A 12,675-nucleotide genomic window follows, 5' to 3' on the forward strand; every position below is an offset into this window, starting at 1 on the left:
GACCACCAAGAAAGAGAGAGAGAAGAGACCACCAAGAAGGAGAGAGAGAGAGAAGAGACCACCAAGAAGGAGAGAGACCACCAAGGACAGAGCGAGACCACCAAGAAAGAGAGAGAGAGAGAAGAGACCACCAAGAAGGAGAGAGACCACCAAGGAGAGAGAGAGAAGAGACCACCAAGAAAGAGAGAGAGAGAGAGAGAGAGACCACCAAGGAGTGACAGAGAGAGAGGAGACCACCAAGAAGGAGCGACAGAGAATGAAAGAGTGAGAGAAAGAGGTGTGACAGAGAGAGAATGAGATATGGGAGTGGGAGAAGAGAGGTAGCATGTGATGGAAAGTGTGTGAGACCAGGGAGAGTAGTTGCAGTTTAGGGGCATGTTTGGGGGAGCATAGGCCTAATCCTAGCCAATCCAACTCATTTTGAGGCTCCTCAATACAAGGGAGGTCAAAAGGTTTGTGTGTCTGGCTGAAATGACTTAACATTTCGACAATATAAAACATAACACAAAAAAATTGACCAGTGCGGTGTTTCATTAGGGAACGGAAAACATTTAAAAAGGATTCACAAAGAACAAAAATGAAATGTGTGTTTCTTATTGGACAACTCCAGGTAGTCCCACAGTATTAGTTATTTTGTCTACCGTTTGGAATGTAATGAACATGACCCAGGCAGTTTGGCTCCCTCCCTCCCTCCACTCACCAGAACCTTCCTGCTCTCAGGGATGGCGCTGATGTCTACCGGCTCCCTCGCGATGGCGTTGACGAAGCGAGCCTCCGCCACGGCGATGGCACAGATCACATGGACCCACCTGGTGGAGAGGACACACAAATCGACGTGAGCCCCCGACTGTTCACAACACCTAGGGTCACGATATCAGTATCACGTAGGGCTAAGACGATGATAGAATTTTAGGTAACAATGAATTGTCATGCAAATGTGAAGAGTGTGGGGGGGGATAATTTCTTGAGGAAAAATAGTCCCACTGTTGGAAACCAACAGCTTTATGTTGTCGCCCAGAGTCTCATGTGTTTATTTCTGAGCTACACAATATGATACTGGTATGGTGACAACACTACACACAGTGAATGGCATAAGTAATGCATATTAAAGTAACATCGCGGTACTCCAGTGTTATTGAGAAGGTAGGAAAGGCCACTGACCGGTTGTCTGTGGTCATCTTTAGAGCGCCTCCCCGTAAGTTACACAGACAGCAATCCTGTGAGAACACAAACACAGAGTTTAGGTTAGGATGTGGGCAGGCAGTGGGCACAAACCGGAGGGGAGGCCCGAACGAGTGTGCTCGCATACTACGTTAAAAATCCTTCGCTTGAAAAATGGAAAAAAAAGCAGCAATAATACAGTTTGTCCATTTTGAGACGCTGTAGCCAGTACACGCTTCCTCAAAATAGTCAGAATTCAACTAAGATTACTCATTAATTTGACGTTTTTGTCGAGGATATCTTAAGTAGCACATTTTGTGAATGACAACAAACATTTCATTGAAGAAACCCTACTGTTAACCAAAAACCTCAAAATATCGTCATAATATATGCACAAACTGTTCCGAACTGTTTTGGATAGGAAGCCTGTGGACGCCTTAAGAGTGACTGATGTCCCCACATATACATATAAGTTTCCAAATTGTATAAATGCATAGATATTGTCAATAGAGAAGCCCAGTGGTTTCAGTCCGTAGGAACTTGTTTCAGGTGAATGCATTGTGTTGAGTGAGGGACTCACTGCTGTCCAGGCAAGCGCTGTACATCGCGAACACATCCAGGACTCATCGTGTACCGTGTCCAGACTAACACCATAACAACCTGGGGAGAGAGAGAGAAGGAGAGAGAGAGACAGAGACAGAGACAGAGACAGAGAGAGAGAGAGAGACAGAGAGAGAGAGAGAGAGAGACAGAGAGAGAGAGAGAGACAGAGAGAGAGAGAGAGAGAGAGAGAGAGAGAGAGAGAGAGAGTGAGCGAGGGGAAAGAGTGTAGAGAGGAGAGAGAGAGAGAGTGAGCGAGGGGAGAGAGAGAGAGAGAGAGAGAGAGAGAGAGAGAGAGAGAGAGAGAGAGAGAGAGAGAGGAGAATAAATCAACAGATTAAAGTAATCTTCTGGCCTGCCTTCTACACTTAGTGGCACTGAACCTACTAAGCCATGGGAAAAGGACTCCATTAATGAAAGCACTTTCTCCTTTCTCCTACAAAAATATTTTCTTACAAATCCCCACATCTACATGTCATTCGCTGTTCTGCAGTAGTCCCTTATTCGGCACCAAAATATATTATTTATTTTATAGCCTTTTACCTCGTGTGCATTTAAATCAACTACGCACGACCTTCCACACCCACTAATGACCTGGGAAGAGAAGCGAGTGGGGGGTGAGAGGAGATCGTTTGTTTTTGACAGGATGCCTACCCGCTTCAATTCATCTTATCAATAACCTTGGTACTGCCGTCTGTCCAGTGTCTAGCTAGACCAGCGCTCCGCTCTCCTGGATGCACTAATTAACTTCCCTGCGTGTGTGTGTCCTTCACTAAGGAACCAATTGAGTTTACATGTGCCCTAAATAGATGCATTAATGTGTGGGACATCCATGATAAACCCTGGTGTGACCAATTCACTGAAACTGAGAATAACAACAGGGCTGGAAATGATCACAGTCAAAGCAGCACTGGAATGCAGTCAGAACCAACTAAGCAAGCAGAGAAAGACACACCAACTGTTAACAAGCTCCTTGCGGCGCTGCACTTTGACAGATGCCCCACGCCTGTAAAAGAGAAAAATAACAAGTAGCGGGGAAAGCGAGTTGGTTGGTAAATAAAGGAGGATAAACTTTCTGGAGTGTCTCCTTTAGAGAGAGAGAGAGGCTCATTGCTGTTCTACAGGCTGACTGCCTAAACCCAGTCAAGGAATGTTAAAGCATTGAGCCCTCGGAGCGAGGCGACATGGGAACTGAGGGAGCCTAGATTTTGTTCGTCGCCTCTTGATTTCTGCAGGTCCTCAGGGGACCTAGGGTATAAAGAGGTGTGTGATGTTCAAGGCCTGGGTGGGTTGGTCTCTACAGCATGTCCTTACCTAACCTCTGCTGACCTCCGCAGCTGGCAAGGGCTGAACACAGCTCCGGCACAGGGCTGGCCGGAACGAGTCAGACAGCTGCTGGGGAGGTGTGTGTGTGGTAAGACCGTACTGTAATTACCCTCACTCAACCAAAACTGGGGAATAGTCCAATTTGGAGTAATTTGTTGGCAGTAGGCCAACAAAGACAGTTGCCCATATATATAATGTCTAAGAAGAATAGATTTTTGGATGGTAGGAAATCAGCACATGAATTGTACAGTGACAGTGCTATGGAACTCAACTAATACTTCACACTGTCTACGATATGGACTATGTTGGTTGCAGCCAATATTCACAATTGATGTCACGTAGCTCTAATACAAAGTTATCCAAGCAATCAGAGTAGCGTCACATAGCTGTCTGCACTGTGTCCACACTAACCGCTCCTCGCATGTCACATGCTAACCAAATTAAAATACATTTTATTTGTCACATGCTTCGAATACAACAGGTGAAGACTTTACCGTGAAATGCTTCCTTACGAACGTTTTCCCAACAATGCAGAGTTAAAAAGTACAAAAAAATTGCAAAACATTTATAAATAAATAGTAACACAATAAAATAACAATAATGAGGCTTTATACACAAGGAGTACCAGTACCGAGTCAATGTGCAGTGGTACGAGGTACTGTAGTTGAGGCAATATGTACATGTAGGTAGGGGTAAAAGTGACCAGGCAATCAGGATAGATAGATAAACAGAGTAGCAGCAGTGTGTGTGAAAGTGTGTCTATACGTGAGTGCGTGGCGTCAATACGCATGCGTGTGTTTTGTGTGTGTGAGCGTATGTAGTGTGTGCGTTGGAGTGTCAGTATAGTATGTGTGAGTGTGTTGGTAGAGTCCAGTGAGTGTTCATAGAGCCGGTAAAAAAACAAAACAAAGGGGGGATGGTCAATGCAAATAGTCCGGTTAGCCATTTGATGAACTGTTCAACAGTCTTATGGCTTGGGGGTAGAAGCAGTTCAGGACCCTTTTGGTCCCAGACTTGGCGCTCCGGTATCTCTTGCCGTGCGGTAGCAGAGAGAACATTCTATGATTTGGGTGGCTGGAGTCTGTCAATTTTTAAGGCCTTCCTCTGACTGGTATAAAGGTCCTGGATGGCAGGGAGCCCGGCCCCAGTGATGTTCTGGGCCATATGCACTACCCTCTGTAGCGCCTTATGGTGGGATGCCAAATAGTTGCCATACCAAGTGGTGATGCAGCCAGTCAAGATGCTCTCAATGGTGCAGCTGTATAACTTTTTGAGGATGCCAAATCTTTTCAGCCTCCTGAGGGGGAAGAGGCGTTCTTGTGCCCTCTTAACGACTGTGTTGATGTGTTTGGACTATGATAGGTCTTTAATGATGTGGACACAGAGGAACATGAAGCTCTCGACCCGTTCCACTACAGCCCCGTTGATGTGAGGGGGGGTGTGTTCGGCCCTCCGTTTCCTCTAGTCCACGATCAGCTCCTTTATCTTGCTGACGTTGAGGGAGAGGTTGTTGTCCTGGCACCACACTGCCAGGTCTCTGACCTCCTCCCTGTAGGTGGTCTCATCATTGTCAGTGATCGTGTCATCATTGTGTTGGGAGTCGTGCGTGGCCACTTAGTTGTGGGTGAACTGGGAGTACAGGAGGGGACTAAGCACGCACCCCTAAGGGGCCCCCGTGTTGAGGGTCAGCGTAGCGCATGTGTTGTTGCCTACTTGTTAGAAAGTCCAGGATCCAGTTGCAGAGGGAGGTGTTCAGTCCCAGGGTCCTTTGCTTAGTGATGAGTTTGGAGGGCACTATGGTGTTGTAGTCAATGAACAGCGTTCTCACGTAGGTGTTCCTTTTGTCCAGGTAGGAAAGGGCAGTGTGGAGTGCAATAGAGATTGCGTCCTCTGTGGATCTGTTGGGGCGGTATGCGAAATGGAGTGGGTCCAGGGTGTCTGAGATTATGGTGTTGATGTGAGCCTTGACCAGCCTTTCAAAGCATTTCATGGCTACAGATGTGAGTGCTACAGAGCAATAGTCATTTAGACCGGTTACCTAGGAGTTCTTGGGCACAGGGACTGTGGTGATCTGCTTGAAACATGTAGGTATTACAGACTGGGTCAGAAGAAGATGAAAATGTCAGCGAAGACACTCGTCAGCTGATCAGCGCATGCTCTGAGTACGTGTACTGGTAATCCGTCTGGCACTGCGGCCTTGAATGTTAACATGTTTAAAGGTCACATTGGCTACGGAGAGCGTGATCACACTGTCATCCGGAACAGCTGGTGCTCTCGTGCATGGTTCAGTGTTGCTTGCCTCAAAGCGAGCATAGAACGCATTTAGCTCGTCTGGTAGTCTCGCGTCACTGGGCAGCTCACTGCTGGGTTTCCCTTTGTAATCCGTGATAGTTTGCAAGCCCTGCCACATCTGATGAGCGTCGGAGCCGGTGTAGTAGGATTTGATCTTAGTCCTGTATTAACGCTTTGCCTGTTTGATGGTTCGTCAGAGGGCATAGCTGGATTTATTATAAGCGTCTGGATTAGTGTCCCGCTCCTTGAAAGTGGCAGCTCTAGCCTTTAGCTAAGTGTGGATGCTGCCTGTAAGCCATGGCTTCTGGTTGGGATATGTACCTACGGTCACTGTGGAGACGACGTCATCGATGCACTTATTAACGAAGCCTTTGACTGATTTGTTAAACTTCGATTGCATCGGATGAATCCACGAAGATATTATAGTCTGTGCTAGAAAACAGTCCTGTAGCTTAGCATCGGCTTCATCGGACCACTTCCGTATGAGTGCGTCACTAGTACTTCCTGTTTGTTTTTAATTGTAAGCAGGAACAAGGAGGATAGAGTTATGGTCAGATTTGCCAAATGGAGGGCGAGGGAGAGCTTTGTATGAGTGTCTGTGTGGAGTAAAGGTGAGTTAAGAGTTTTTTTTAGCCTCTAGTTGCACAGGTGACATGCTGGTAGAAATTAGGTAAGACAGTTTTCCTGCATTAAAATCACCGGTCTCTAGGAGCGCCGCCTCTGGATGAGCATTTTCTTGCTTGCTTATGGCCCTATACAGCTCCTTGAGTGCGGTCTTAGTGCCAGCATCAGTTTGTGGCGTGACCCTGGACAACACCCTGTCGTTCTCCGCTAACATCAAGGCGGTGACCCGATCCTGTAGGTTCATGCTCTACAACATTCGGAGAGTACGACCCTGCCTTACACAGGAAGCGGCACAGGTCCTAATCCAGGCACTTGTCATCTCCCGTCTGGATTACTGCAACTCGCTGTTGGCTGGGCTCCCTGCCTGTGCCATTAAACCCCTGCAACTTATCCAGAACGCTGCAGCCCGTCTGGTGTTCAACCTTCCCAAGTTCTCTCACGTCACCCCGCTCCTCCGCACACTACACTGGCTTCCAGTTGAAGCTCGCATCTGCTACAAGACCATGGTGCTTGCCTACGGAGCTGTGAGGGGAACGGCACCTCCGTACCTTCAGTCTCTGATCAGTCCCTACACCCAAATGAGGGCATTGCGTTCATCCACCTCTGGCCTGCTGGCTCCCCTACCTCTGCTGAAGCACAGTTCCCGCTCAGCCCAGTCAAAACTGTTCGCTGCTCTGGCACCCCAATGGTGGAACAAGCTCCCTCACGACGCCAGGATAGCGGAGTCACTCACCACCTTCCGGATACATTTGAAACCCCACCTCTTTAAGGAACACCTGGGATAGGATAATAATAAAAATAAAATAATAATAATTGTAAAGTGGTTATCCCACTGGCTATAAGGTGAATGCACCAATTTGTAAGTGGCTCTGGATAAGAGCGTCTGCTAAATGACGTAAATGTAAATGTAAATGGACAGCTACGAAAAATATAGATAAACTCTTGGTAAATAGTATGGTCTACAGCTTACCATGAGGTATTCTAACTCAGGCGAGCAGAACCTTGAGGCTTCCTTAATATAGAGATTACGCACCAGCTGTTAACAAATCTTTAATATAGAGATTACGCACCAGCTGTTAACAAAGACGCTGCCGTTCTGTCCTACCGATGTATAGAAAAAAACAGCTAGATCTATATTTTCCATGTCCTTGTTCAGCCATGACTCTGAGAAACATAAGATATTACAGTTCTTCAGACCACGTTGATAGGATAGTCTCGAACAGGGCTCGTCCAGTTTATTCTCCAGTGATTGCACGTTCGCCAATAGAACGGAGGGTAGAGGCGGTTTATCCACTCGCCAGCGAAGTCTCGTCAGATATCCACGCTGGCTTTTAACGGCGACTCTTCCTTTTTCGAGTGTTGGGGATTTGGGCCTGGTCCAGATTGAGCAGTATGTCCTTCGCCGCAGACTCATTGAAGTAGAAATCGGTTAGTGATAGGTTAGGTTAGTGATCGCTGTTCTGATGTCCAGAAGCTCTTTTCGGTAATAGGAAAATATGGCGGAAACATTATGTACAAAAACAAGTTAAGATCAGCGCAAAAAACCCCGCAAAATAGTACAATTGGTCAGGAGGAGCCCTTAAAAACGGCTGCTATTCCCTCCAGCGCCATTTTAGTCTAACCACTCCCTGTGTGTCGCACGCTAACCACTCCCCGTGTGTCGCACGCTAACCACTCCCCGCCACATGCCTCCTCACCATACAGAGGCTAGCCTAATTGGCTACGCAGCTTAGACTGGACGAGTAGAGGCGCAAAACAACTTTATTTACCTATTTTTCGGCAGGGGAACAGTTTTGGGGGGGGCACCAGCACAACAATCCTGGGAAGTTCAGGGTGAATGGCAGTAAATTAGCTAGAACAATTTGATTGGCATTTTGATCCTTGTGGAGAGAAAAATCCCTGCTTCGGGCCCGAGGGGGTGCAAATACATAATGGGAATTTAGATTAATATGCCGTGCAAACACTACGGACCATTAGCTTTGTGAATAAATACCAGACTGGGGAGAACAAACACAGTAAATATCCTTTTAGGTAAACATGGTAGGGGGGTTGACTGACTGGTATTGACTGGCTGTTACTGACTGGTTGCATGGTACTGATTTGTTTGTTTGGTGAGGGCCTGGTTTGGTTGGCTGGAAATATAGAATGTAGAGAATTTGTTTAGTGTTTCTGTCTGGCTAGTAGTTGACTAAAGTAAACATGTTGTTTTGACTGAGCGCTTTAACAGACTGATCTTTAGAAGACAATGTGATTGTTTTGACTGACTGATCTTTAGAAGACATTGTGATTGTTTTGACTGACTGATATAAACAGACTGCCTGCCATTCTACCCATCTATCCGTCCGTCCGTCCATCTGCTTGCCTGTCTGTCTCAGTCTATATCAATGCGTCTATCTTTCTGTCGGCCTACTCACTGGCGTGGACCTGCAGACTGCAGGAGGAGCAGGAGAGCAGCAGGCTGGTGCAGTCTTCTCCCGTGTGGGAGTTGGAGGGCAGCGGCTCTGTGTTGTCCGGCCCAGCGCTGAAGCACATCTCGGGGACCAGCGGGTGGGTGCGGCTTCCGCAGCGGGGAGCGTGGGGGTGGTTGGGGGCACTGGGGCTGTCGGACGGGTACAGAGAGTCCTTCTGGGGCTGAATGAAATAGGGGAAGGAGGTTACATATCTTCTGGGGCTGAATGAAACAGGGGAAGAAGGTTACATATATGGGCTCACTGAGTGGAGTTTAGAGCTGTCACATTTTCCCCAAAAAATCTATATTGAACACGGGAGCTAAAACCACAAATGTGTCCAAATTACATTTGAAATTTCATCTGAAACATTTCCATCAAAAGTCTTAGTCAAAACTGATGGCAGTCAAAGTTGGTGCTCTAGTGGTCTGATGCCTCTTTGTGCACTAATATGTAGCTTAAACACCAGCTTTTCATTTTCTCTGTTCAAATGTAATTCACACCTTTAATCAAATGAGCAAATGGTTAACATGACTTTCTGCAATCTGCAGACTCAGCCCTGTGTCAAAGACCACTGTTGTCTGATTGTGATGTTCACTCTGTTTGTGGCAAAGAGACATGTTATAATATATAGTGTTCTATTTATTTATATTGTTTGTAACCTAGCTGTGTCCATGGTCGGTACCCTAGCTGTGTCCGTGGTCGGTACCCTAGCTGTGTCCGTGGTCGGTACCCTAGCTGTGTCCGTGGTCGGTACCCTAGCTGTGTCCGTGGTCGGTACCCTAGCTGTGTCCGTGGTCGGTACCCTAGCTGTGTCCGTGGTCGGTACTCTAGCTGTGTCCGTGGTCGGTACCTAGCTGTGTCCGTGGTCGGTACCCTAGCTGTGTCCGTGGTCGGTACCCTAGCTGTGTCCGTGGTCGGTACCCTAGCTGTGTCCGTGGTCGGTACCCTAGCTGTGTCCGTGGTCGGTACCCTAGCTGTGTCCGTGGTCGGTACCCTAGCTGTGTCCGTGGTCGGTAGCCTAGCTGTGTCCGTGGTCGGTAGCCTAGCTGTGTCCGTGGTCGGTACCCTAGCTGTGTCCGTGGTCGGTACCCTAGCTGTGTCCGTGGTCGGTACCCTAGCTGTGTCTATGGTCGGTACCCTAGCTGTGTCCATGGTCGGTACCCTAGCTGTGTCCGTGGTCGGTACCCTAGCTGTGTCCGTGGTCGGTACCCTAGCTGTGTCCGTGGTCGGTACCCTAGCTGTGTCCGTGGTCGGTACCCTAGCTGTGTCTATGGTCGGTACCCTAGCTGTGTCCGTGGTCGGTACCCTAGCTGTGTCTATGGTCGGTACCCTAGCTGTGTCCATGGTCGGTACCCTACCTGTGTGTATGGGCAGAACAGAGTGCATACGGCACAGTAGGGTTCCAGGGTGGCCACGGCCGCATTGAAACTCTTCTCAGCCAGGATGTTAGGAGTGCGGTTCTGCCACAAGTGGCCCGCCTTCTTCACGTGGCCATCCAGTGGCAAGGGGGAGAACAGCTCTGATTAGGGAGAAAGGAGAGAACACAGCCACACACACACACACATCAGATCAGTCTAGATATACACAGAATGAGCATACAAGCAAGGATATAGGCTGTCAGGATACAGGCTGTGTCAGGCCTGCAATGCATGTAGCACAAGAGCCAGAGGAATCCGCAATAGTGTATTCGACCTGAACAGAGAGAAAAAAGACTGTGCTACAATGTCATCCCTCAGAACCAACCTTCATCGCTGGACATTTCCTGCTTGACGATGGATAGCGGAGAGCGCATAGGCGGCTTGCTGAGGGGGTGCCGGCGACTCTTCTTCACCTCCATCTTCAGCTGCTTGGAGTAGAACGATGACTGCTGAGGGACCCCAAAAATGAATGAGCAAGGCCCTGAGTTTGAATAAACTTCAACTTCACTTGACTCAACACCCTGATATCCACACTGAACCGGTTGGATTTTTGACCAGGCTTACCTCGAACCACAATCAACATGAATAATCAATTAATATATTGCTTTAACCCATATATTGTCCCAGGTCTGAATTAGCCCCTGATTAGAAGGAGAGGATGAAAAACAGAGGTGTTTCGGCCCTCCAGGACCGGAATTGAAGAACCCTGTCCTACACCTTGTTCCAGCACTGCTTACCTGCTGCATGTCTTTCACATCAAGCCTGCCCTCTGCTGGTATTTCTGTGTCATTGGTGTCTTGGGGCTCCTTTGGGGGCATGTTGAACGTGGCAAACTTCTCAAAAGCTGCTTGGAAGGAGTTTATAGGGACCGGTGGCGGGGTCGGTTGTTGTTTCTTCTTCTTCTTCTTCTTCTTCCTCTTCTCTCCATTCGCTGTCAAGTGCCGCGGGTCTGCCTGGGGGTCTTGTACTGGGTGAGAGAAATAAAAGAAGGGAATTAATACCGTGGGAAATGTGGAACCTCCCAATTCAAAAGGTAAAAAAAAAAGGTGCTATCAAATCTCTGTACTACTTGCTGATTCTAATAGCCATTTCTTCTGATACCCATTTGATCTGGTACCTTGTGATATCATGTAGCTCACGTCTAACTCACTGAGGAAGTTTGGAACTGGAATTTCAGTTAAGTTCCTTAACTGACCGAAATTGAAATGTAATTGCATCCAATGACGCAGCCAACTGGTGCCTTGCCTGGTACCTCCACCCCCCTCCATCAACACCTCCCTCACCCTGACCTCCATCAACACCTCCCTCACCCTGACCTCCATCAACACCTCCCTCACCCTGACCTCCATCGACACCTCCCTCACCCTAACAACCTCCTCCTGACGCTCACGTTCTCATCCTCACTCTGACATTGTCCTGACCCTAACCACCACCTCATCACCTCCTCCTCCTCACCTCCTGCCCCAATCCTAACCTTAACCATTAGCGAGGACAATGCAAAACTGATCCAAGACCCTACTGCGCCCTACACCCACCTCCTGTGGCCTGGTCGGCAACGTCATCCTGCCTCTCCCGGTCCTGTCTCTCCTGTTCCTCCCGTTCCCGGTCCTCTCTCTCCATTGCCTCCAGAGTCTGCAGGGCCTCCCTGGCCATCCTCTCCTCCCTCTCCTGGCGCCGCTGGGCCTCGCGCTCCTCCACCTGGCGCTGGTACTCGGCGGCATCCAGCTCGATGCCTTCCTCCGCCAGCACCTTGACCTCCTCCAGCTTCAGCCGCCGCAGCTGCTCCTTCTTCTGTAAAGCTCTGGGGATGGAGGGATGGGGCAGACAGGGACATGAGTGACTGATGACACTTACAGTACTTTACTTGTATTAACACTTTGTACCCCACCCCCCCTCACTCTTTTACCTATATTTAACTGTTTCAGTTTCCCCTGTAAAACATTCATGCTTTTAAAAGTGAGAGAGAGAGAAAAAGAAAAAGATGGATAGAGAGAAATGTAGGACTAAAGAGTGAGAGACACTGGGGAGAGTGAGAGGAGAGAGAGGAGAGAGAGAGAGGAGAGAGAGGAGAGTGAGAGGAGTGAGAGAGGAGAGTGAGAGGAGAGAGAGGAGAGAGAGAGGAGAGAGAGGAGTGAGAGAGGAGTGAGAGAGGAGTGAGAGGAGAGAGAGAGGAGAGAGGAGAGAGAGAGAGGAGTGAGAGGAGAGAGAGAGGAGTGAGAGGAGAGAGAGAGGAGAGAGAGGAGAGAGAGAGGAGAGAGAGGAGTGAGAGGAGAGAGAGGAGTGAGAGAGGAGAGAGAGAGAGAGAAGAGAGAGAGAGGAGTGAGAGGAGAGAGAGAGGAGAGAGAGGAGTGAGAGGAGAGAGAGAGAGGAGAGAGGAGAGAGAGAGGAGTGAGAGGAGAGAGAGAGGAGAGAGGAGAGAGAGAGAGGAGAGAGAGGAGAGAGAGGAGAGAGAGGAGTGAGAGGAGAGAGAGGAGAGAGAGGTGTGAGAGGAGAGAAGGGAGAGAGAGGAGTGAGAGGAGAGAGAGAGGTGTGAGAGGAGAGAGAGAGGAGTGAGAGGAGAGAGAGAGGAGGGAGAGAGAGAGAGAGGAGAGAGAGAGAGGAGTGAGCGGAGTGAGAGAGGAGAGAGAAAAGAGAGAGGAGAGAGAGAGGAGTGAGCGGAGAGAGAGGAGAGAGAGGAGAGAGAGAGGAGTGAGAGAGGAGTGAGAGGAGAGAGAGAGAGGAGAGAGAGAGGAGAGAGAGAGAGGAGGGAGAGAGAGAGAGAGGAGAGAGAGAGAGGAGTGAGCGGAGTGAGAGAGGAGAGAGGA

The 12,675-nt window shown here is 48.7% G+C and overlaps 1 protein-coding gene across 2 annotated transcripts in view; it reads right to left on the reverse strand.

The window, feature by feature from the left end:
* Positions 1 to 12,675, reverse strand: part of LOC121576531 (lysine-specific demethylase 4B-like) — an 84,291-nt gene that overhangs the window by 17,075 nt on the left and 54,541 nt on the right. The window contains exons 10-17 of one of the 2 annotated variants that reach the window (XM_045223479.1): positions 11,407 to 11,672; positions 10,609 to 10,838; positions 10,197 to 10,317; positions 9,812 to 9,972; positions 8,418 to 8,634; positions 1,742 to 1,821; positions 1,162 to 1,217; positions 701 to 809 (exon numbers count right to left, since the gene is read on the reverse strand). In XM_045223479.1, the coding sequence (XP_045079414.1) occupies positions 701 to 809; positions 1,162 to 1,217; positions 1,742 to 1,821; positions 8,418 to 8,634; positions 9,812 to 9,972; positions 10,197 to 10,317; positions 10,609 to 10,838; positions 11,407 to 11,672 (1,240 nt within the window). Of the gene's footprint in view, positions 1 to 700; positions 810 to 1,161; positions 1,218 to 1,741; positions 1,822 to 8,417; positions 8,635 to 9,811; positions 9,973 to 10,196; positions 10,321 to 10,608; positions 10,839 to 11,406; positions 11,673 to 12,675 lie in introns of both variants that reach the window. The other variant, XM_041889749.2, reaches the window with a different exon arrangement.

This window comes from Coregonus clupeaformis, chromosome 11 (genome assembly GCF_020615455.1).
Source record: "Coregonus clupeaformis isolate EN_2021a chromosome 11, ASM2061545v1, whole genome shotgun sequence".
Lineage (NCBI taxonomy): Eukaryota > Metazoa > Chordata > Actinopteri > Salmoniformes > Salmonidae > Coregonus > Coregonus clupeaformis.